Below are 24352 nucleotides of genomic sequence, written 5' to 3' on the forward strand. Positions count from 1 at the left end.
TGCAACACTAGATGCACATTTATGGTAAACAGGAGTGGGTATATTGTTAAATCAGTACGCAAAACGTGTGCGTAAATCCTCAAAATCATCTGTTTTTTTGTAAAACAAGTCACAGTTATGGTCTTATGAGAGTTTGGACTTTTTACATCTTCGTGCAGGCAAGAACAGGATGAATAATCACAAGTATTCATGCCTTGAAAGTATTTTTCCCCCCGTGGTTGCTGTAAATGAGGAGACGTCACCCTGAAAAGTAGTGAGAGTGAACCCCCCAAGGCGGGGTTTTCACCCCACCCCGAAGGTTTTTTTTCCCTCCCTTCTCATTTGCTTTGGATTTCAAGTGGCCACTAGTCAGCTTTTCATTTAAGAAGCGCTTGTCTTTGGCGAGATTTGAGGCGGGTTATTTTGATCAGGTCCGCGCGCGGAAGAGAGGGAGCGAAGGAGAGCACACGGCGCACGAAGCAGACGCAGGGAGGAGAGGGAGAAAGGCGCACAGACTTCAGCGGTGCTCAGCTGTCTCTCTTCCACACTGGATGCGCACAACAGATGACGAGGGTGGACGCACAGATTTGGATGATTTAATGACAACTAATCCAATTTAAAAGACCTTTTTCGTGCAATGTAGTTACTCCGAGCTAGTCGATGAAGTTAAACTACATCAACACTACATTTTGAAGTTTTTTTATTTCATTTTATTTATTTTTTTTCAACCAGAAGAATGATGGGTCTTTTTCTGAGAAGATTGTGGAGAGTTGTGGCTGTTTTGGCGCTGGCGACGCAGCATTCTGCCGGTAAAACGCTTAAATATCACATTTCCGAGGAGCAGAAAGTCGGCACGGTTATTGCCCGTCTGAAAGACGATGTCGCGGATGTTTTGGCAAAACTTCCCAGCTCCGTGCCGCTCCGCTTTCGAGCCATGCAACGGGGCAGTTCTTCCTTCCTCACCGTGCGCGAGCAGGACGGAGAAATCAGCATCCGAAGCAAAATCGACCGCGAGAAACTCTGCGAAAAGAATCTCAACTGCTCCATCCAGTTCGACGTGCTCACGCTCCCGACCGAGCACCTTCAGCTGTTCCACATCGAAGTGGAAGTGCTGGACATCAACGATAATGCCCCCCAGTTCGCCCGAGCCGTCATCCCAATCGAAATCTCCGAGAGCGCGGCCGTGGGGGCGCGCATCCCCCTGGACAGCGCCACAGACCCTGACGTCGGTGAGAACTCTCTCTACACATATGCCTTAGCGCCCAACAACTTCTTCAAGGTTGACATTCAGTCCAGGAGTGACGGAGTTAAATATGCCGAGCTGGTGGTGCTCAGAGAGCTGGACCGCGAGTTGCGCTCCAGTTATGAACTTCAGTACAGCGCCTACGACAGGGGCGTTCCCCCCAGGACCGGGTCCACGCTGCTCAAAATCAGCGTTACTGACTCCAACGACAACAGCCCGGTCTTTGAGAAGTCCTCATATGTCATCAACCTGCCTGAAAATGCAACTGTTGGCACTCTGCTCATAGACTTGAATGCCACAGACGCTGACGAAGGGAAGAACGCGAAAATAGTCTACTCTTTTAGTAGTCACGTGTCTCCTAAAATCATGGAGACCTTCAAAATTAACCCAGACAGTGGCCACATAACGCTTATGAGGAGGCTGGACTACGAAACGATCAAGTCTTATGACATTGACGTGCAGGCGCAGGATATGGGTCCAAACTCAATGCCTGCCCACTGCAAGATCCTGGTCAAAGTGGTAGATGTGAACGACAACAAGCCAGACATCAGCATCAGCCTCATGTCCTCCCAGGGCAACGGGGATGCTGCCTACATTTCTGAGGCTTCCCCTCTGGACACCTTTGTTGCCTTGGTGAGGGTGGAGGACTTGGACTCTGGGTTAAACGGAGAAGTGGAATGTCGGCTGCACAGTCAGGGCAACTTCAAGCTGCAGAAAAAATACGAGAACAACTACATGATTCTGACGAACGTATCCCTGGATAGAGAGAAAAGGTCAGAGTTCAGTCTGACTGTGGTGGCTGAAGACCGGGGAATCCCGAGCCTCTCTACCGTCAAACATTTCACCGTGCACATCACAGACGAAAATGACAACCCGCCACACTTTGAGAAGGGGAGATACGAGATCTTTAAATCCGAGAACAATGCCCCTGGTGCATATCTGACATCCATTTCTGCCTCTGACCCTGATCTGGATGCTAACGGACAGGTGAGCTACACCATCTTGGAGAACTTTATTAATGAAAGCCCCATCTCCACCTATGTGAACATTGATCCTTCTAATGGTGCCATCTATGCACTGCGCACGTTTGATCGAGAGGATGTGAGTCGCATCTCATTTGTTGTGCAAGCCAAGGATGCAGGGAAGCCCCCCCTGCAGAGTAATGCCACAGTGGTCTTGAACATTCTTGACGAAAACGACAACCCTCCGGTAATTGTGGTCCCCCAGTTGTGGAATTTTACCGCAGATGTTCACGTCTTCAAGTTCACAGAGGCCGGACAGCTTGTCACTGTGGTCAGGGCAACTGACCGGGACACGGGGGTCAACGCTGAGCTCCTCTGCTCCATATCTGGTGGCAATGAGGAAGGGTTCTTCCTCATGGAACCGAGAACTTGTGAGATCCATGCCAACGCCAGCCTGGAGAACTTCCCCCATGAGCATGCTGAGTTGAAAATTGTAGTCAGGGATCAGGGAAGTGAAAGCCTAAGTGCCAAAGCCGTTTTAAAAATCACCCTTTATGAGAACAGGGAGAACCACGTGCAGCCAATGGATCAGGGGGAGTCGTCCATAGATCTGTCCCTCATTATCATCATCTCACTTGGGGCTATCTGTGCTGTTCTGCTGGTCATCATGGTGGTGTACGTGGCTCGCTGCAACCGTGAGAAGAAGGACACCAGACACTCCTACAACTGCCGGGTGGCAGAGTCCACCCACCAGCACCACCCAAAGAAACCAACGAGGCAGATTCACAAAGGTGACATCACCCTGGTTCCCACAGTGAATGGCACCCTCCCCATCAGGGCTCACCACCGCTCCCCGTCAGCCTCCCCTCCCATGGACCGAGCCCAGATGGGGAGCCGGCAGAACCAGCACAGCCGTCAGTCTCTGAACAGCCTGGTGACCATCTCGTCCAATCACATTCCAGAGAGCTTCGCTCTGGAGCTGGCACATGCAACTCCTCCAGTGGAGGTGAGCGCGCACACACAGACACACACTTAGCACACTGCTTCATCTTCCTCCTCCTCCTCCTCCTCACACAGCTGTCCCTGTTTGAGTAAATTAACTCATCTCTTTGTGCGACTTAATCAACACTGCCCTGCAGTTCAGACTGACTCTCATTAAAACTGTTGATTATTATAGATGTCTCTGTCTTTACCTTGTTTACACCCTGTCACAGTTACCTCCATCATCAATGTGACTCACTCATCAGCCACGTTTCCATTTTCACTCCCCTTTTTTGTTGAAATGTCATCCATTTTGTCTCACCCATTTTTAGCAGCCTCTCTATCATCCATTTTGTGTTTACTCATTCATTTTTTGTCTTCTGTGTTGTCTCTCTCTTTTCTCCCCCCTCCTTGATGTTCCATCTGTATTCATCCCCCCATTTTATTTTTATTTTGTCTTGTTTTTTTTTTTCTTTCTTTTTTTTTTCTTTTTGGATGTAGCAAGTCTCACAGCTTCTGTCCATGCTCCATCAGGGCCAGTACCAGCCCAGACCCAGTTTCCGTGGCAACAAATACTCCCGCAGCTACAGGTAATTTCCCCCTACGTCCCTCAGCCCCTCTCCACTTTTTAATCTGATTATTTATTTATTTTCCTTAGATTTATAAAGTATTTTTGTTTGTCATTGTTATTTTGTGTTTTAAAGTGAAGATTTTTTTTTCCCATTAGTTGATGTGTTGCCTGGTTCAATTGCGTTTAAATGTATTTTATTGTCATCTTCCAGTTGTCATTCCAGTTTCACTCAGTTCGAAATATGTAGCTCATTTGTCTAAGTGTCACAACATTTTTGGGAGAAAATGAGCTCAGATAGAAAACTGTGCATCCATCAAAACTTTCCCCATGATATCCACTTATGATAGATTTATAGATGCCTCTAGTGGCTGCTCCAAAGGATTTATTGATGGGATTTACCTCCATGAAAAATTGATGGGCCAAGCCCCGTCTAATGGTTTGACAGATTGAAGAAGCCTCAAGTTAAAAATGTCAAGTTTAGTCTTTCCGGCAGACTGACTGATTGCTTCATTTTTCCACATGTAAAATGGAAACCCTGTATAAAAAAAGATGTCTGAATCCCTCCCCACAGGTATGCATTACAAGATATGGACAAATTCAGCCTAAAGGACAGTGGTCGTGGGGACAGTGAGGCGGGGGACAGTGACTGTGACATGGGGCGGGAATCCCCTGTGGACAGGCTGCTTCTGGGGGAGGGCTTTTCTGATCTGATGCACCTCGAGATGCACCATCGACTTCACCCAGGTGAGCTCGGGGAGGATGCAAACCATCCAGATTTGCACATCGCATTTTGTCTGACTTGTTTGCCTCAACCTAACACTTTTTTGTAGCAGCAGCTTAACAGTTTCCTCTCTTTGTAGAGAGCAATCACACCTGTTTGTGGTGAAGTATTTTTTTTTTAATACAAGCTTGAGTCCTAAAAATAAGATATTGATGTTGTGTCAATTTTGGTTTCAAAATGAACTGGAGGTGACCTGAAGCCTCCCTAAAATCCCCTGTCTTTATGTGGCTGACAGATTTCAGAACCTTGGACAGCATCAGTCCTAAGCCCATTACTTGTCAGCACACCTGCCTTTACAGCCACTAAATTTACCTTGTTTCCAACACAATCTCCATTGTGCTCAGCCCCATTCTTTTACACACCCCTCATTTCCACGCTCGTTATCACACCGGGAGAAGCTGCTACAGTGTGCGGAATAGAAGCGTTTGTGTTGTAGCGCATGTGCACTTGCGTGTGTGTGTGTGTGAGCATTATCTGCCCCTAAGATAGAGCCGTGTCTGTAAAATCCTCCCTGGAGCGGAGATGAGTCGCCTGTCACTCATCGGTATGCGTCTCAGGGTGATGTTTTTTTCTCCCTCCCTTTTTCTTTTTTACTTTCTCTTTCTTCCCCCCCTGGTGAGTGACAGTGGCACGCTTTCATGTCTGAACTGAGGAGAATTCATAGTAATTGCTTTCAGAATGATGTTATTCCCTCCTTCTCTCTCTGACTCTGTCCCTTTCTCTCTTGCTCCTGCATGCCTGTGAGCTCCTCTGTATTTCTCCTCATATTTGTTAATGTGTTCTCTGACTTTATTGAGATGGATGGAGGGAGGGGCAGTGGACACGGCCAGTTCCCCCTCCCCCCTCCTTCCTATTTTAGAGAGATATTGCGTTTTGTCTTCCTCCCTCTCTGTCTTTTATGCCAAATTAATAAAAAATAAGAAGACCAAAAGGCAGGATTAACATCCTTTCTCTTTAATAGATTTAATTGTTTAGATTTTTCTGTTTGTATTGGCAAATTCATGCTGGGTTTGACAAAAGACGAGCAAATCCCTGCCTCAGTCTTGCTAAAATGACGACTTGCTTGGCAGAGATTTATTTGTATTTATATAACTGTTTATTTTTTTCATCCAAATGCTAGTTAAGCCCAAAAAGCTTTACAGAGTAAATGACAAAACTCGTGAGGATTTGGGCGAATCATTCAAACACCAAGCTGGAATGGCTTCACAAATGTCCTGTGTTGAAGAAAATAGAGTTGCTTTGAATTGACTATGCTAATATTTTTGCAGTGTTAAGGGATGCTAGTAAAGACCAGATTAAGGTGTGGGTTTGAAAACGTATTAAAAATGTATCCATGGCGACCCTGGGGACTAGGGTCTTCAGTGTGACAATGCAGCTTTTACATTTTATTTTCAAGAAATGATAAATATGATCCGATTTTAATAAAAGCCAAACCCAGGGGCTGTCAATAGATTTCTCTTTTTTTTTTATTTTGCTTGTGAACTTTAAGGCAGAAAAAAAAAAACTTCTGGAGGAGCAGATCAATTCCTGAACCCACCCAAACTTATTTCCACGTGTTTTTGAGAGGACACCAAAGTCTCAGACCATGTATTTTAATCGCAACATTGCTGAGTATCCAAAATGTCATTAGCAGCTGCATGTAAAGCTAGTGAAATATTGTTATACCCAGCAGCAACTGGTAGTATATGCTTTAAGATGTAAATACCGGCAGTTTAAAATGAAAGGACAAACAAGAACTTACCAAACTGAACTATTTTAAAGAAAAACCGAAACAACAAGAAAAAACAAACCCAAGTTTTCAAACGACCCACTCTCTTCCTTGTTGACTGCACCCCTCTGTTTTATTGGTAATGAGATATTAGGAAAGCTTTTCCTCTATGGGGTCTTTGTGTTTTTTTTTTTTGGGTTGTTTTATAGTCATGCCACAAATGGTTAAAAGTCATCCAGAGTCCCTCTTCTTTCCATGAACCTTCAATTCCAGCTTGACTTTGAATCTTTGTTTTTTTTGTGTGTGTGTTTGTTTCAGCCATGAGACTTTGCACAGATGAATGTCGCGTCTTGGGACACTCTGACCAGTGCTGGATGCCTCCCCTCTCCTCACCCGCTTCCTCTGCTGACTACCGCAACAACATGTACATCCCTGGGGAAGAGTCCTCCCAGCAAGCCCCACTGGATGATGACCAGTCCTCTGTTGACTCCGAAAACCGCAAAAGCTTCTCCACTTTTGGCAAAGAGTCCGGAAATGAAGAATTTGGGGTTGGGGGGGAAGGTGGAAGTGAGATGTGTGCTGCTGGAGGAGGGGCTGGCTCCCTCCTCACTGAGATGAACTCCGTTTTCCAGAGACTCTTGCCTCCTAATATGGACTCCTACGCTGAGTGCACGGAAACTAGCCCACCCTCCTCCTCCTCAGGAACATCAGAGAGGGGCACTGGACGTGCTGGCAACATTGCTGGCAACCATGGCAACAGTGCTGTCCCTCAGGACAGCCGAAGAGGCTTGTTGCCAGGTGGTAAGGGCCCTTCTTACCCCCCAGGTGTAGCCGCATGGGCTGCCAATACCCACTATCTAAATCCAGGCAATGGATCTGTGGGCACCAGCCACGTTCCCGCCTCGTCTTCCTCATCATCTTCCACTCCAACTTCCACCAATGGACAGCCACCACACTTAAAATGGCTGCCGGCCATGGAAGAGATTCCCGAGAATTATGAAGAAGATGACTTTGATGGCGTTTTGCATCAGGGTCTCCAGAACAGCAAGCGCAGTGAGAGCCGCCACGAGGCAGGCATGGACACTTCCGAGCTGGCTCATGAGATCAACAAACTGCTGCAGGATGTCAGGCAGAACTAGGGAGCCGCACAGAGCGGGATGGCGGGCTTGAGCTTTCACTGTGTTGGTCTGGAACATTTCGCCACACTGGGACATTTGTGGTCTTTGTGCCGACGCAAAACTTAATGGGTTCCTTTTCCACTGTAAAGCTTGTCTTGTTTATTTGACCAAATTTCCCTTTTTGTCGTGCGTCTCTGAGCGCAAAGAAAGTCCAACACTGAACTGAAGCTGTGACACGACTCGAAGACACGACTTCTCCACTCGCATCCAAGTTGTTTGGAAAGTTGCTCAAATAGGTGATCTTGAAGTTAAATTCATCAACATAAAAAAGTGTACCTGTTCTTGTAATGTTTACAGTGGTGTGAACAGACTCCGAGAAAGCAACTGTTGTGTAACCTACTTTCTAGTTCAACAGTAAACAGTATTGTACAGTGTCTGTGGAGAAAGGCAAGCTCACTTGAATATTGTGCCATGTCTTCTGTTTTGTTATTTTGGAATGTAACTGTACAATTTTATCTTTCTATATCAAAAATACACTCTTTTTTTACTTCTCTATATTTATATGTGTCCATGTATGTTTGTACAGAAAAAGATAACATGTCTATTTTTTATATTTGTCACTGCATGTCTTATTATCTCTGAGTGTGTCCATTTTTTCTCTGGCCTTTTATTTTGTAAAGCAGTTGTATTTAATTTTTTTTCTTTTTTTTAATATTAAATATGTGTGTTTGCATATCAAAGTAATCACATTCCAATGCAGTTCCATGTTGGAAGTGGATTTTGTATGGTAACATTGTGACCAGTGGATGATAAATAAAGCAGAGAGATTTGTATCTGGGTCTACTTGGATTTTCTTTTTTTTTTTATTTGTTCAAGTTAGTTCAAAAAATGTGTTTTACTTGCATTTCTAAGTAGCTTCATCTGCAACTCCTCCATCACTTAGCGCCTTCTAATGGTCAGTTTCTGAACTGCAGCAACCTTACATTAATGTCTGCTGCCAAACAATTTCAACACAGAATTTATTCCTGCTTGATCTTCTTAGATTAAACTACATTTTAGTATTAATTTTAATTCAGAGAACAAATCCTCCTGTCTGAATAAGTAATCCCCCAAAGCACAATAGTGAATAGGCCATGCGCTGCAAATGAGCAGCATCTGATAAGAACTGCACTTTATGGGAAATTGAAAGCATGATATTGAACAACATGGCCATATGGATGTGTAATGCAATTAAGAGAAAATAAGAAATGAGCCTTCGTGCTCCCTTTAATCACTCTGTGTGTGATTATGAGGGATTATCTGGAGTTCAGTCACTCATGAGCAAAAACAAACATTTGGCACACACAAAGAAGAAAAAAAAAAAGCCAAACTGAGATCTATTAGGAGGCCAAATTTAACATCTCAGGTAAAATAAAGAAATTGGTCTCATGAGAGAAAGCACTAATAAAGTAAAGGTGAGAATTAGCATACAAACAGCACCACGAGGCACACAGAAAGTCATTAGCATACATGCACATCCTCAACAAGACAATGCATGTGAAAACATTCATAACACACCCTCACACACACTCTCACATGCGCACGTACGCGCGCACACACAGGCACACGCTCACTCACAGGGAGAGGAACATGCATGAAAACACTTGATAATGAGCTAATTTGTCTTCATCATTAAAGAGTTTAAGCCTCAGTGAGCAACAAGCTTTGAGTGAGTGACTGAGTGAGGGAGGGAAGCATGAGTGAGGGAGAAGAATAAAGGGATATTAAACCCAATTTATTTCACTTCAGTTTATTTTTGTAGCACAGAACAGTCGTCTGAGGAAATCATGTAAATAAAGCAATCAGGAAAGAAAAAATCAGCGATGAACAGCCCAATTTATTCCAACTCAGACTTGGAAATATTTCAGTTTGTTGTAATCAACAAGAGGCCTTTTAAAGTTGTATGTGCAGGTAGTGCTGAGGATAGCTCATCTAATAAACATGCCCCTGACGGATCACTGTAATGACTGTCTGCCCCAATTGGTGAGGGTTAAACGACAGGAAAGAGTCGCAAACAAACATGCATGGAATCCATGTGCATTCAGAGAGAGAGACAAAAAATGAGACCGTTTTATTGTATTGTACTTTCATTGATTGGGAGAAAAGAAGAACTGCCCTCAGGAGAGGTGGTGTGTGGCTGCTTGTCTCTATCTGTCCTCGTGAGGGACTAGTGATCTGTCCCGGATGTGTCCTGACTCTCAGCTAAAGACACTCAAGCAGTCCCCCTCCACGTAGCTCAGTCTTATGACTTGATGTAAGAGCAAACTCCTCCGCCTCAGCACCCAGCACCTCTCCAGCATCTTTACTCCCGATGAAAAACAATCTGCTCCCTTGGTTCTTTTTGCCATTCATTTGTTATGGTTTCACCATTATGTACGCGGTACCTTTAAAGGTTAAATGATAACAGAGCAAACGGGACAGCCGAAAGACTGTGCCGCTCTCAGCTTCAAGGTGTGTCCACGTTTATGCCGGACGCTTTAAAACGCCTGCATCTGATCACGCTGCACAACTAAATGACACACCCATCACCCACTGAGTCAATAAATACACAAAAGTTGTAGATCCATAACATGACAAAGTTCTTCAAATAAAACATTCAAGACAACATTAAGCAACAAATAAGTTCGGAATTGTCAAAATGAAAAATAATAAATAAATAAATAAATCTAAATGGCGCCTACATCCTTAATTGGTACAAAAATGGAGTAAACATCAACAAATGAACTGGTTTTGTAAATTTGTTTGTTTACATTGTGCACAAACTGAAATAACTGGTTTAGGTTTTTCCATCTTTCCAAGGTAAAGTTTTGCCCACATTTAAATGTAGATTTTATTTGTCATATACATAGGCACACATAGTACTATAGTAAAATGCATTGTATGACTGTCCAACAAAGTACAAGGCCCAAGTATAAAAACAGTATAAGTAACTAGACAAAAAGTCATTTAAACTAAATATAGGACATTATACCATGGTCCGTGTGAATACTTGATTTTGATTGAGTGCGGATTAAAATGCACTAATGGACAGTTATATAACAAACCTAAAAGTTTACTTAGCCCAAATGTTCTATATCACTGCGCTGGCTTCTGTGAAACAAACTTTAATTCATCCTCTGGAGAGAGAAAAAAGCGGAAAGAGGTGAACTGATGCTTTATTTAACACATCGTGACGATCAGCATAGATATCGCTTTCCTTTGCTGCTGCAGTCGAGGTCGGTCCCGGCTCAGCCGTTACCATGACTACGCGCCGCACCACGTATCAAATAGTCGGCTTCTTGTGAAAAAGTGATTTAAACCGTAAAAAAAAAAAAGAAATGTTTTGAATATTTATTTATTTTGTAAGTAACAATGGTATAAGTAGGACAATGGCCTTCAAGGTGTTCTCAGAAATTAAAGCAACCATTGGACGTGATACTTTAGTGTTTAGGAGCAATATTTATGGCAAAAACAACACAAATATTGGAGATTCTGTGTGATATCCCATAAACACCAAGAGTCCACAAATTTGTTGTAAAGTCAACAACAAAAAGAGAACATATATGTTTATGGACTGAGATTCAACACTTTATTCAGTAGTCTTTATGGAGGAACTATGATAAATGAGCTCACTGATGATGCAAAGAGCACTTTTCTAATATTTTCCAATATTTTACATTATACTATTGTTCGCAAATGAAAATAAAAAACAAACAAAAAAAACTTTGGGGCAATGCCAAACAATCTTTCATGATGATGGGGTCTCTATGGTCGTTACCTCACAGGTTCTTTTTTCTTGGCTTTTTTGCTCTCAACTCTTTTGTTGTTTGAAAAGTTGCATCAAATAGCAGGAAAGTAATGCAAAACACTGTGGTACACACGCACTCCAAACATTCAAAGGCTTGCTGCCCCCTTTTCAAGTTTCACCAAATACTGGATGTTTGTAATTAGGGTAAAATAAGATTATAAAATCATCTTGTTTGCTTTTGTCATTTTTATGTCTAACAAATAACAAAAATCCTGATACATTATTTCCCAAAGCTGAAATGCTGAGGTTTCACTAAGAGAACATTTGTGTTGGTGTATGTTTGTGTGCATGTGTTTGTGTGTCCATGTGTCATTTCAAAATGAGATTGGCAATATGTGATGGATGATTTTTGGCAACAAGAACATTTTTTTGGCATTGGGTAATGGTGTGTGTAATAGAAAAGGAAAACACACAGCGAGTGAAAGAAGCAGTAGTGCTCATTTATTACCACTCACATAATTAATTTTACACAAACTACCCATGGCACTGATAGGATGTTGAAATATGAACTGCAGCTTGTTGTTGTCTTGGAAAATCCACCATTAAATTGTTTGTCAGTCTCACTGGCCTTTCACTCACATTCTTAAAGCGGCTCTCTTCCATCTTCTCTCACCATCCTGCATACGCCCATATCTCACTCTCATCTCCTGGCTATTTCTGTCTGTTCATCTGTCTGTTCGCGTCACACATGCACACACTCCCATAAATATTCGCCTTTGCACATAAGCAGGCGCGCACACACATTCAAATCCCAGCAGCATTTTCAGCTCATATCACATCCCCAGATCCCCACAGACATTAGAATTTGCAATGCTCTGCCATGTTTCATCTCATCTTGTCACTCTGAATCCTCCTTCATCACAAGTCCTATTTTTACTAATTGTTTTCTTCACATCACAGCTACACAAATGATATGACTCCATTCTTAAGTTTTGTTTGGATCATTTACAAAAGCCTAAAAAAAACTTCAGCAGCATGTCATTCTGCTTGAAAAGTGCTTTTGATGACAGTCAGTGTGGCAGGAAATGAAGGGGGTGAGGACTTGTGTTATGCAGGCTTATTGGCTTTGCTGATGTGAAATCTGCTCCCATCTGAATTCAGAGACACCACAGTGACCCCCAGTGCAAGGCTGGTGGACCACTGGTAGGGAAACAGGATATTGGCAGACCTTGCAATATAAATAGAGTAAACAAGTCAGAGTGATGAGAGCACCATTGTGGAAGGCTTCATACTTTAATCCTCATTGTTTAAAAGGAACAAATAAAAAATAAAATAAAAGGGAGAGGAAAATGTTTTTGCTGTTTGAGGAAACTATTTTGATGCGTAAACTTTTTAGAAACTTGAAATCACCATAACATGGAGATTATGTTAATAATATGCACTGATCGTCACCATTTTCCCCTTCCAACTCCATTTTTGTGGATTCACACAGATCCAATCATGTTAAATGTTTTTTTTTTTCCTTCTGTCCCTGCTGTGAGTGACAGAGAGCAGTGGTCTTAAACCTTTTTCAGGCCATGGACCGGTCCCAACGACGGCGAGGTTTGTGTTCAATATTTGTAATCGTCTGGTTTCTGAAAAACCTATTGTTCAAATGAAAATGCTACTACAAGACATTTTGCTTTAAAAAAACAACCTGAAAACACAATAGTAGATTTTTTAAAAGATGATAAAGATTCAATGACACAAAGTTGTTGATTTGTAGAAGTTGTTTCTGATTTGTAAATAATTAAATAAAAGCATCATTATGCCTCCAGTCTTTTTTCATATGATGCTGAGAAGTCGATCCAGTCTCAGATCGATCTTCAGGACAAAAAGATTTATCATATTTAGTTTTTACATAAATCCTGATAATCTGTATATTTTTTTTTACACAAAGGAACATTTTCTGTGATAAAGTTTTATTACAGATGCCTCCCTAATTCACCCTTACTGTAAGAAAATTCATGAATATATTTTTTCCAAGTTTCCACAAATCAGCTGACAACCCAACCCTAAGCTGCAAGCGACTTTTAAGGTGTGACGGATAAATGAAGCAAAATAAAACAACGCAACCGTCGTAAAACTGGTATTTTTTTAATATAATAATGAGCAGGATTCCACCGTGTCTGCAACTTTATTATCTGCGTATGTGAAACTTTCAAAAGTCAGTTGTCTCATATCAAGCGGAACGGCTTCTGATACGTGGGAAGAACTGTCTCTAACCCTATTTGGAGGAAAACTCCTGGTTTTGTCTGTAAATAGCAGCTTTATGTTTCTGTGAAGTCGAAGACCCTTCTTCGGTTTCCTTACTGATTTTTTTCTCCCCAAATAAACTTTCCAAACATGTTTTGTTGTTTGAGTTTTGTTAGCTTTTAAACATTGTATTACCAACTTTGCACTCCGAGCCAATAAAGGCTAGAGGTACTACGCTAGCTTGTTGCACATGCAAAGTTGGACGCTATATTGGACACGTTGAGATGCCTGTTTACTCCTTTGCTACAATTGAATCGGTTAGTTCAAAAGGGGCCCAAGTCCAAGAGGTTTGTTTTTTCCAGGGAATGACTTGAATTGCATAGCTTAAAGGGAGGCTACACCAAATGATTAATACTTTACCCAGATTTAGCACCAGTTTATAGCTTACAAATTTTATAATATGAAGCCCCTCACTTTTATAATTTCAAAGGACTAGCAAACTAAAGTCTCTGGACTTGGGCCCTTCTTGAATTTAACAGGGGCGCTGCAATATTGGATAACTAGTGCTGCCATCTACAAAACCCATGCAAGAGAGGCCCAAGTCCAGGGATTTTGCACTAAATGCATTTTAAATGTCAAGCATAGTCAATACATTATAACGGACTTGGGACTTTTTTGTACATAATCAGATAGCTTTTCCCTTGTAGTCCATAGAACATATAATATCTCTATTTTTAAGGATTGTGGACTTGGGTCCCTTTTGAACTAACCAATTCAATTGCACAAACAGAGATGGAAAAACAACAATGTAACTTTTCACTAGTAAATTATTACTGTCAGCTAACAAAGGAGAACTTATAGAAAACATTTTAGGAAGATCTAAGTGAGTTTGCTCTTAATAGTGAACGCTTAGGCTGATCTTGTAGTCTATTTAAAGTTAATGGTAGACGTAGACTTGGCATTATTTCCACTTATTCTGGCAGAACCACCAATGTGTTTGTTTTTTGGAGGATGACCATGGTATTTATGCGTGTTCAGCCTCACCAGGATTTCCCCAGGAGCAGCGAGCAAAGAGAGAAGAGCTCAGCGCAGAATCCCCATTGCTGGGCAGACAGGGACATGTGGCGTAAAGAAAACTGCCTGCCTGGTGTCGCGCGAGTGCCTGGGTCCTTCTCATTGAGGCTCGGTTGGTGCTTTGTTTATTTACTTATTAAACTTTGTTTATTTACTTATTGGTAAGTTTTAGAGATACTTTTTTAGGGCCTATTTACTGTGTTAAGATGAAAATAAGATGGGGTGGTCAGCCAGGATAACTGAGTGCAGCAGATGGAAGTCACATCAAGTTTATTACCATCCAAAATTGGAAGACGTTCAGCAGTGCCATCAGCTCCAAACTGGCAGAAACCATTTAGACCCAAGTACACCCGTTTCTTCAATGATTTGTGATCTTCACTGGTGTCCATGAATTACATGAAATCTTTCCACCTTTATCCACCTTTGTCATGGTAGGAGAACATGTCAATGGAAGGGGGGGGGGGGGGGTCATATAGTACAAGGGGTATTTGGAGCAGCAGTTCTGCAACAAAGTTAGATTTTGGTTAAAATTATTACAATTTTCTTTAAATGATACATTTTTATCCATCATGCAATACCATCAGGTAGGCTCATAATTGGGCCAAACATTTTCTGCAGAGGGAGAACAATCCTTAACGTGTCTCAAAATTATCTTAAGTTTGCATCCACACAACATCTGTGGTTTGGTTTTATTAAAACTTTTCTTTTGTTCGTCAATGCATTTTGTTGATTTATAAAAATAATTACTAACATTTCCATTTTTTAAAGCATTCATTTCTTTTCATACCCCTTTAAATATGTTGCACAGTTATAGAACACTTCCAGACACTTCTAGAATTTATATTTTCTGAGAAATTTATGGTTGTGGAGTATTCATAAAATTAATTTAATTATTAAGAAAAGACAAACAGCTAAAATAATTACTTTGCTCCATTTTCAGGCTTTTTAATTTCCAAAACTACTTGAAAAAAACCATTGTACTAAAATAGAATGTCAAAAAAACATTTTTGTTTTCCAGCAAAAACCAACAAAAAAAGTTACATTCTTTTTTTCTTCCTGTACTTTACATTTCTTATACGTATCATGCTGTAAAATGGACAAAGAAATAAACAGACATTTTCCAGTAATTTACCTAGACAATGATTTGTCATCTTATCGAGGTAATGTCTACTTAAGATGTTTCTCTTTATGCAAGTCAGCTAATTATTTGTCCAGAGAACTCTTGACTCAACATTTTTAGTTTCACATCATTGAAAACATTCTTCCACACAATACATCAAAGTAATGAATAGACACAACTCAAGTAACAACCAGGATTCAAAAAGTATTGAAAATTAAAAGAAAATATGTACCAAAATGTGTTTTTTCCTACATCTTTTATCAACTAAACCATAAAAACAGATGTTCTATCATCAGAAAACGCAATGTGGCAGTCTTGTCCAGCAGATGGCACTGTGGGACTTACCTATCAGTAAAAGTGGATGGACTCTCACATACAATGCTCAGACTTGGAGGTGCTGCAAAACATTCAACAAAGCCAACAGAGAAGCTGTAAAGAGATGAGGAAAGTGCTAAGACTGAGTCATTTCATCATCCTAATTGCATATGGGTTTATGCATCTGCAGTCTTTGCCCTCTTTAATTTTATACAGCGGGACTTGAGAGTTTTTTTTCTTGTCTTTTTTTTCACTCATCGTTCTGGCAGTTAATGTGCACATGAATGACTGCCTCTAAATATGTGTCTGTGTACAGCTGGTGGGTGTTTCAGTGTGTTAGGCACGCGGTTCTTTGCCTGTGTGTGTGTGTGTGTGTGTGTGTGTGCATGGGGGAGGTTGTGTTTGCTGCACTCTCACCCTCTAATAGATATCCCCATCCAGCTTTCCATTTAGAAATGGAGAGCAGCCAGTTGTACTCTCTCCCTTCCCTTGTCTCTCTCGCTCTTTGCACAATTGGATTAGTGCAGAGTGATAGAGACTAAAGGCAGAATCTCAGCGCTGCAGCCTTTCACTTGGCCTCACGCCACATCATATAGCCACATGAACACATACATGAACGCCACATGTAAGCATGCACCACGCTACTGTCGTCTCCGTGCCCTACGGCTAAGCTGCTCACTTTGATTTCCGAACCGCCTAATTAACGTGCGCTTATAGACAGTCACACTTGTTTATGTGTGCGAACGTGTCGCTTCAGAAGGAATAGAAGGAGACAGCTTCTGTACGGTTTATTTCTATGTAGAGATGTAGAACATGTAGATAAATGTAAAGAAAGACTGACATGTGTTGGGACAGAATGAAAAGACAAAAAAAAGTACAAAAATATGATAGTGTCACCTCAAAGAAGGTTCCCAAAGAAAAGTCATATACTGTAGTAAGCGAAAATATGTATAATAATAATGAACATAATAGATGTGTGTAAATACCCTATTTTTTATTTTTAGATAAAACAGACACATTAGGAGAATATTCAGATACAGTTTGGTAGCCATGTGAAAAAATAAACGTTTTCTTTATGCAGCTATGCAATACACCATACTTATAAGGATATTAAATCTGTGAATTTACCGCAGGTCTGCCCTTTTATATGCTATTAAGCCTTTCAGAGTAAACTATATCCATCCATATCCATTTACGGTATATGAAAATGTATTTCCTTTGGCACGCAAATTAACACATTTTTTAATGAAAGATTAGTTATTTTTGCAGCTCATTATACAACCAGGAAGTAAAACGACTCGATCTCTGATGCACCGCCTTCCGCTGCTTGTGGGTGCCGCCCATTTTATGATGTTATCCTAGATTCGGCCTCGGCAGCGTGTCAGAGTTTCGCTCACAAAAACAAACATCTGAAGTTACAAAGATGGATGTGCATATTGCGCATATAAAATGAAAGCATTTCTGTCGACCACTGCTAGCTCCACGGAGAAAGTGTGTGAGTGTTTTATTCAGGGGGCGGTGCAGAGTCTTCCTGAAAGGGGCAGTCCCTCACTGGTCTACGTCACAATGTAAGAACCCAATAGTTTTCATGGATTGGGAAGGGCTGGTGCTAAGAGAGCAGGGTTTCAGGGGAATACACAGAGATGTGTAAATGGAACAAAATTCTGCTTTGGGGTAGTTTTATTTTTATTTATTTATTTTTTTCTGAAGAATTAACATTGTAATGCACTTAAAAACTCATAAAAGTTCTTTTTGCATGACATGGGCCCTTTTTACTTTGCTTATGCCTTGGTGCCAACTGCCCTTACCGGTGGCAAAAAAAGGACAAAACTATATGGGGTACGCAGGTGGGTCACACAAAATTTTAAGAATGTAGACCACTCAGCAAGGCCAAGGAGCAAAAATGTTCATGCACATTTTTTTCTGCGGTTATCAAGATATAATGAACACCTGTACAACTCACGAGTTGAAGGAAGAGGGAAGTAGGTTAAATCAAGGTACGTCATAAAGATTTCTTTCCCCTTTTTTTTACTCCCCCCCAATCTCACACACTGCACAAGGGGCCCATACGTGTGTGCTCCTTGCACGCAGCCTGGCTAGTAGTAATGAGGAAATTAGATAATCAGAGCATAAATGAACATCTTATAGGCATCCTACTGGCACTTACGTTTCACCTGCACACCCTGTGCGTGCACCATTTGTGCACAGTCAGTAAGGGGCCAGTGCACATAACCTTACTAACAACTAGAGCAGTGTTTTTCAACCAGTGTGCCGCGGCACACTAGTGTGCCGTGGGAGATGGTCGAGTGCGCCGTGGAGAAATTGCCCTCATTCACTGATTTAAAAACATTTTCCATCTCCAGGATTTAAGCTCTGTGTTCATCCAAACAGGCCCTGATAAAACACTGAGTAGTTAGGATCTTAAAATTACTTTTTCTTTGTGTTTATTTAATTCTATTAAAGACATTTTGATAAGAATCACGGTACCGCGATTTAGCTGCAGCTATAACTGTGTAAGGAAAAGTCCCGCCCCTTTAACTGTCTCCGCCAATCATTCTTGAAGGCTTAATCACATGTCATCAGTCTGACCAATCAGAAGTGGTTAAAGTCTTCACTTCCTTGTTCTTAATTCTGCTGATAAAGTCGCTCAGTTCTAACAAAAATACCAGCTAAAGCTCGTCTTTAGAAAAAAACAGCCGCAACTTCCTGCTTCTTCTGCCACAATTATCACAAAAATCCACGTGAGATTGCGCGCGGGGGGGGGGGGCGGTCGATCAATACAGACCATGAACTTCTGCCTTTTTTTTTTTTGGATGCTGGTGTGCCGCGGGATTTTTGTCAGGGTTAAAGTGTGCCGTGGCTCAAAAAAGGTTGAAAAACACTGTATAGAGCAGGGATGTCAAACTCTAGGCCTCAAGGGCCGGTGTCCTACATGTTCTCCAAGCAACCTGCGATTGAAGCTCCTTATTGGCTAAACACACCTCCCTGGACAATGATGTTTGCGGATGACATCGTAATTTGCAGTGAGAGTAGAGAGCAGGTGGAGGAACAGCTAGAGAGGTGGAGGTTTGCTCTGGAAAGAAGAGGCATGAAGGTCAGTCGTAGTAAGACAGAATACATGTGTCTGAACGAGAGGGATCAAGGTAGAAGCGTTAGGTTACAGGGGGCTGAGGTGAAGAAGGTGCAGGAGTTTAAGTACTTGGGGTCAACAGTTCAGTGTGATGGGGAGTGTGGAAAAGAGGTGAAGAGGCGAGTGCAGGCAGGTTGGAGCGGGTGGAGGAAAGTGTCAGGAGTGTTGTGTGACAGAAGAGTGCCAGCAAGACTCAAAGGAAAGGTGTACAAGACAGTGGTGAGACCAGCTCTGCTCTATGGGTTAGAGACGGTAGCAGTGAGACAGAGACAAGAGGCTGAGATGGAGGTAGCGGAGATGAAGATGTTGAGGTTCTCCTTAGGAGTGACCAGGTTAAACAGGATAAGGAACGAGTACATCAGAGGGACGGCTCATGTTGCCTGTGTTAGCGACAAAGTCAGAGAAGCCAGACTGAGATGGTTTGGACATGTTCAGAGGAGGGATAGTGGATATATTGGTAGAAGGATGTTGGATATGGAGCTGCCTGGCAGGAGGGCAAGAGGACGGCCAAAGAGGAGATACATGGATGTCTTAACAGAGGACATGAAGTTGGCTAATGTTAGGGTAGAAGATGTCCATGATAGAGTGAGGTGGAAAAGGATGATTCGCTGTGGCGACCCCTGATGGGAAAAGCCGAAAGAGAAAGGATTGGCTAAACACACCTGATCCTGGTAATCAGTAATGAGGCATGATTTCTGAAAAATCAGCAGGAGACCGGCCCTCGAGGCCTCAGGTTCGACATCTCTGGACTAGTGTGACGTACAAGTGACATTGGCCTTACAAATATTTCACAATCCACTTACCCTATGCACAACAATCATGCATTCCATTTTCAAACCCTCCCTTGAGATGGTCTCAAGCTTCAAAGGAACTGCAAGACACACCTGCTCTATTTCTATTTTCTACTGTTATATGTTTAGACCACTGGGGCTCATGGTTCTATAATATTGTGTTTACAGTGAATGAAATCTGCAAGTAGAGTCTAGTTTCATTGTTAAACCAGTGTACAGCCACGATCCCTGTCAGTAGCGTGTTTCGGGATGCGTGGAGTTCAAATATCTGATATTTGATGAAAATTTGGGACGTGGCAACTGCCATGTTGATGATGTAATCAAAGGGTGGAGTCCAAAGCCAACAAGAGGGGCAAGCCCATTGTTACAGGTCTGTGTTTGTTCCAAACTTTACAATGTTTTTTTTTTTTTATTTGCTTCAAGACAAGAATGAAAAGGACGCACTAACGCATTACAGCAAGTCCTCAAACTCGGCCCCAGAGAAACGGAGGAACCAGCCGTCATCCAAAAGCAGCTCCTGCAGCAGATGGTGAAGGGCATTTTATTGGGTGTGACTCTGAATGACCTCATGTACCCAGACACAGAAACCTGAAGTGCTTTGAAGTGCTCTCCGAAATAAATAAACCGAAGCAACTCTGTTAACATCATACATGTCTACCATATTGTGTCAATGAGGACATAAAATAAGGGTTTGGTGTACCTCCTGCTGCACACAACTTTGCATTAGGGACATCAGGTTTTTTCGAGGTGGAAAATATTTGATGCCCAAACCATGTTTATTGTGAGTGTAGCCTAACAGTGTTGACCAAGGCTAGGTTACAGCATTACCAGACATGCCACTGATTGGCTGGTGTGACAGCACTCTCTTGTCTGTTGTTTGTAGTTTAGAGCTCCAACCCCTGGGCCGATACCAGTCTATTCGTCACTTGGTACCAGGTATAAAAGACTCTGATACAGGTTGTATTTTGGAAAACTATTTGTATTCCCTTCCCCACATTCATCAATGGCTATGTCTAGGTGCTTGCCTCGGTCACACGTCTTAAATAGATCTTCCTTTTTTTTAAAGTGGCTGCACCGGCTGATAGTATTACCACTAAATGGAAACCCCCAAGCTAGCCAAGTTAACAAAAAACATTGTTGATGTTGACGAAAGTAAAATTGAGTCATGTCATTTAAAAGACTTTAAGAATGAGGACATTTTTAAGAAAGTTTGATACACGGTGGATCAATAATAAATTGAAAGTGCCAGTTTATGAACTGGTCATATCAATTTAATGTGTTGTATTTATCCACCATGGTCCTTCAAGTCACATCAGGCTAGAGTTGGCATTCATTTTTTCAGCTTCCGCTTTAAAGGTTAAGGGTAAATTTAATTTATTTTCTGGGTCCTAAATGAAATCTAGTGAACAAGGGCAGTTTAAACCTGCTGCTGGTATTTTACAGAGGATGGAGATTCGATGAAAAATGCTTTTATTTTGTGGAAGTTATTTCTGACTTGTGAAAACATGAGACTGAGCTGCAGGGTTTGTGTAGATTTTTATTAATTTCAGATTGTCCATAATTAAACAATGGAACAATGAGACCCAGCACCATTACCTTTGCCCTGAAGTTCTCCATTGTTCTGATGTGGAAACAGAAAATAAGGACAGCTGGTTGCTTGCGCAAACAGGAAGATGTCCTCAGAGTCTTGGGGTTCTCCACTTAGACAAACCTCCAGCTTTCAGGGTGGATTCTTTAGGTAACCCCAATTAAACTGAAACCAACATGTGTCACATCATCTAGACGTCTTGTGAGTGTATGTTATGCAGCAAACCTGGTTCATTCTGTGATACTTAAAGATTAAACTATAATCAGCATGTGTCCGTGTTATGAAACCTTAGTGAAAACTCACTCAAAAGGCAATGCTGAATAAAAGCCTGGGGATAAACCAAAAAAATTGTATTTGTTTTTGTGTGAGACTGCTCAACAGTCAACTATGTCATCCAGTATGTGTTGTCTGACGCAGTGCATCGCTTAGCACTCTTCCAAGCATAAAGTAAAATGACAAATAAAAGCACAAGATTATATACGACTCACATAGAAACATAGGGGTAGGGTGGGATGGGGGACTTATCATCACTTCTTGTCACTCCAATCTAGATTTCACATACTCTGATTGCAATGATTGATAACAAAGAAAACACGCTTAATGCATGGCTGTACAATCAAGAGATTGAAATTGATCGAGATAATACTTAGCTTTCATTTTGTGTGGTCCAGCAGCAGCAGCACTGTGCAAAACTTTTCTGCTTTTCCTCTATTGGTTGGGTCCACCATTTGAGTAAATGCAGAGTAGCTGAGAGCCTCTTGTGTTGGACAGATGTATGTATCAATTGAACCACTGGGGTTCCGTAATGTACGCCTTTGGAACCTAATGGATATTTGCAAAAATCCTGTTTGTATTTGTAAAAATGAACTATTTTTAATTAATTATTTTAATTTTAGTTTTGCTTTCTTCCCCCTTGAGTTTTGGACTGCAAAGCAAATAATTAAAGTAAGGTAAATGTATAACAAAAACACATGGAGGAGAGAAGGGAGAAGGCAAAGAGGAGGAGGACCGAGGGGTACAGGAGGCAGACAAAAACATTTGTCATAAAGAGAAAAGAAAAGCATTATAATACAAAGTAGCTTAAGGGTTAACATTATCAATGTCATAAATAACTTCACAGAAGGGCTGCATTGTCGAGCACTGCCACACACAACTCCACTCTTAAATAAGCCCAAATATAACCATTAACTGCACAAATTCCACACGATGACATTTATGCAGATCAACACAAATAGCTGCCCAACATATTTAAACCAACATGCACATCTATGGTATGCATTCCAATACACACGCAGATAGATTTTATATATCAAGCAGGTAGGTGTGCTGAATGCAAAAACCAGGATGTGAACACTGGATCTCCCTGGGGAAGAGACCCAGCACAGAGCCCCACCACCCCATCCCTCTATGGATAAGGAGCCCCAGAACCCCCCCACCCCCACCCCAGGACAGCCAAGGCACCAAAACCAACCACCCAGAGACAGGAGGGAGGAGAACAGGAGGTCCAAGGAGAATTGAGAGTACGATCCTTTAGCCCTGTCATGGACCCTGGAAGAAAAAAAAAATGCAAGGCAGGCAGGATCCAGTCATCAAGGTAATGGTGGAAATACAGAATGACCAGTGAAGGCAGGAACCCACAAGTGGACCCCTAAGGGCACAGGAATTACCATCAGCATGTGGACACTACACCTGGGGAAACTGAATAATCTCATGAACCCAGACATGATTACCGATGCTTTTGTAGAACATTTTAAAATAAATCCAAACTCTGAACATCCTCCGTGTCTTCGATGCATTGTAATGACAGACATGTACACAGACTGGGTTCTTCTTAGCAGTGCAGAAATAAATTACTCTAAAATAAAATCACAAAGCCAGCAGACTCCAAATATCAAACAACAGGATCTAATTGCTCATAAAAGCATGTAGGACACTGGCCCCTGAGGCTTGGATTTGGGGACCCTTGGCTTAGGCCCTCCCACAGGCCAATTAGCCAAATACTTCTTTAAAAACAAATTCCTTTTTTAACCAAAAAAGATAATAAGAAACGAAATACAGAAATAGGTATGAAACAAAATCAATTAGACATGAAGGGAAACAAAGCAAAATAAAAATTCACGTAAAGAGCCACAACTTTTCTCACTTTTTTCCACGTATATTCCCGTATGACCAGTTTTTATCAATGGATAATGCACAAATTGTACGTAGCAGCACTGTGACATGGCCGTTGAGAAGGGTCAAACGGGAAGTCCTGATGTCCTAATAAACTTGGGGATAAAAAGTAGTGCTGAGACCAGGGGCCTCATTTATAAACGTTGCGTACGCACAAAAGAAGGCGTACTCCACTCTCTACGCAACAGTTGATATTTATAAAAAGCAAACTTGACGGGAAAATGTGCGGTCCTTCATGCAAGCTCTGACCCAGGCGTACGCACAAAAACTGGTGAAATGAGAAACGGCGACACCGTCGGCAGATGGAAGAAACACGTGAAAGTGAAAATGACAATCCTGCCTCTCATAAATAACATGAAGACTTCACAAAGCAAGTCTTACAATTAACAGCCTACACAAAGACCCGTTTGATCGATCAGCAGTGAAACAAATAAAAAAATCAAACGAAAATTACAACAGAAATTCAAATGAACACTTATTTGCAGAAAGAAAAGTGAAATATGTTCTGCAATATTGGCATGTTGTGCAATTCATCCTCATAAATAATATAGTTAACAGAACGAAATAATGTACAAAACTGATATTCCCGTTAATGTGTCCGTCTGGCGGAGCAGATATAGGTGCGGGTGTGCGGACGGACGGACAGACATATTAATTGTCCACTGGGGAAAGTTGTTTTCATATCAAAACATTTCTTCATAAGCTATGGAATTATGGTATTCATGCATATGCCTTTAGTTTGTTTTATCTTTGATAAAACAATGTATGGCGGATGACTCAACCATTCATAAAGCAACAAGAAATTACATTTGCGCTGA

General features: G+C 41.6%; 1 protein-coding gene across 2 annotated transcripts; it reads left to right on the top strand.

Moving 5' to 3' along the window:
• Positions 1 to 334: 334 nt before the first annotated feature.
• On the top strand, positions 335 to 8176 carry pcdh18 (protocadherin 18). Of its 2 annotated transcripts, none has more exons than XM_011492396.3 (4): positions 335 to 3190; positions 3667 to 3755; positions 4308 to 4480; positions 6544 to 8176. In XM_011492396.3, the coding sequence occupies exons 1-4, from the start codon at positions 716 to 718 to the stop codon at positions 7362 to 7364; spliced, it is 3558 nt and encodes a 1185-aa protein (XP_011490698.1). In that variant the 5' UTR covers positions 335 to 715; the 3' UTR covers positions 7365 to 8176. The 2 variants fall into 2 exon arrangements, with proteins under 2 accessions (XP_011490698.1, XP_004084271.1); XM_004084223.4 differs by having other exon boundaries at positions 337 to 3190; positions 3700 to 3755.
• The last annotated feature ends 16176 nt before the right edge of the window (positions 8177 to 24352 follow it).

Source organism: Oryzias latipes, chromosome 1 (genome assembly GCF_002234675.1).
Source record: "Oryzias latipes chromosome 1, ASM223467v1".
Lineage (NCBI taxonomy): Eukaryota > Metazoa > Chordata > Actinopteri > Beloniformes > Adrianichthyidae > Oryzias > Oryzias latipes.

Coding starts and splice junctions, on each gene's coding strand:
- pcdh18 (XM_011492396.3), top strand. CDS start 716: ATGATGGGTCTTTTTCTGAGAAGATTGTGGAGAGTTGTGGCTGTTTTG. Junction 3,191..3,666: donor ATGCAACTCCTCCAGTGGAG/GTGAGCGCGCAC, acceptor TTTTGGATGTAG/CAAGTCTCACAGCTTCTGTC. Junction 3,756..4,307: donor AAATACTCCCGCAGCTACAG/GTAATTTCCCCC, acceptor CCCTCCCCACAG/GTATGCATTACAAGATATGG.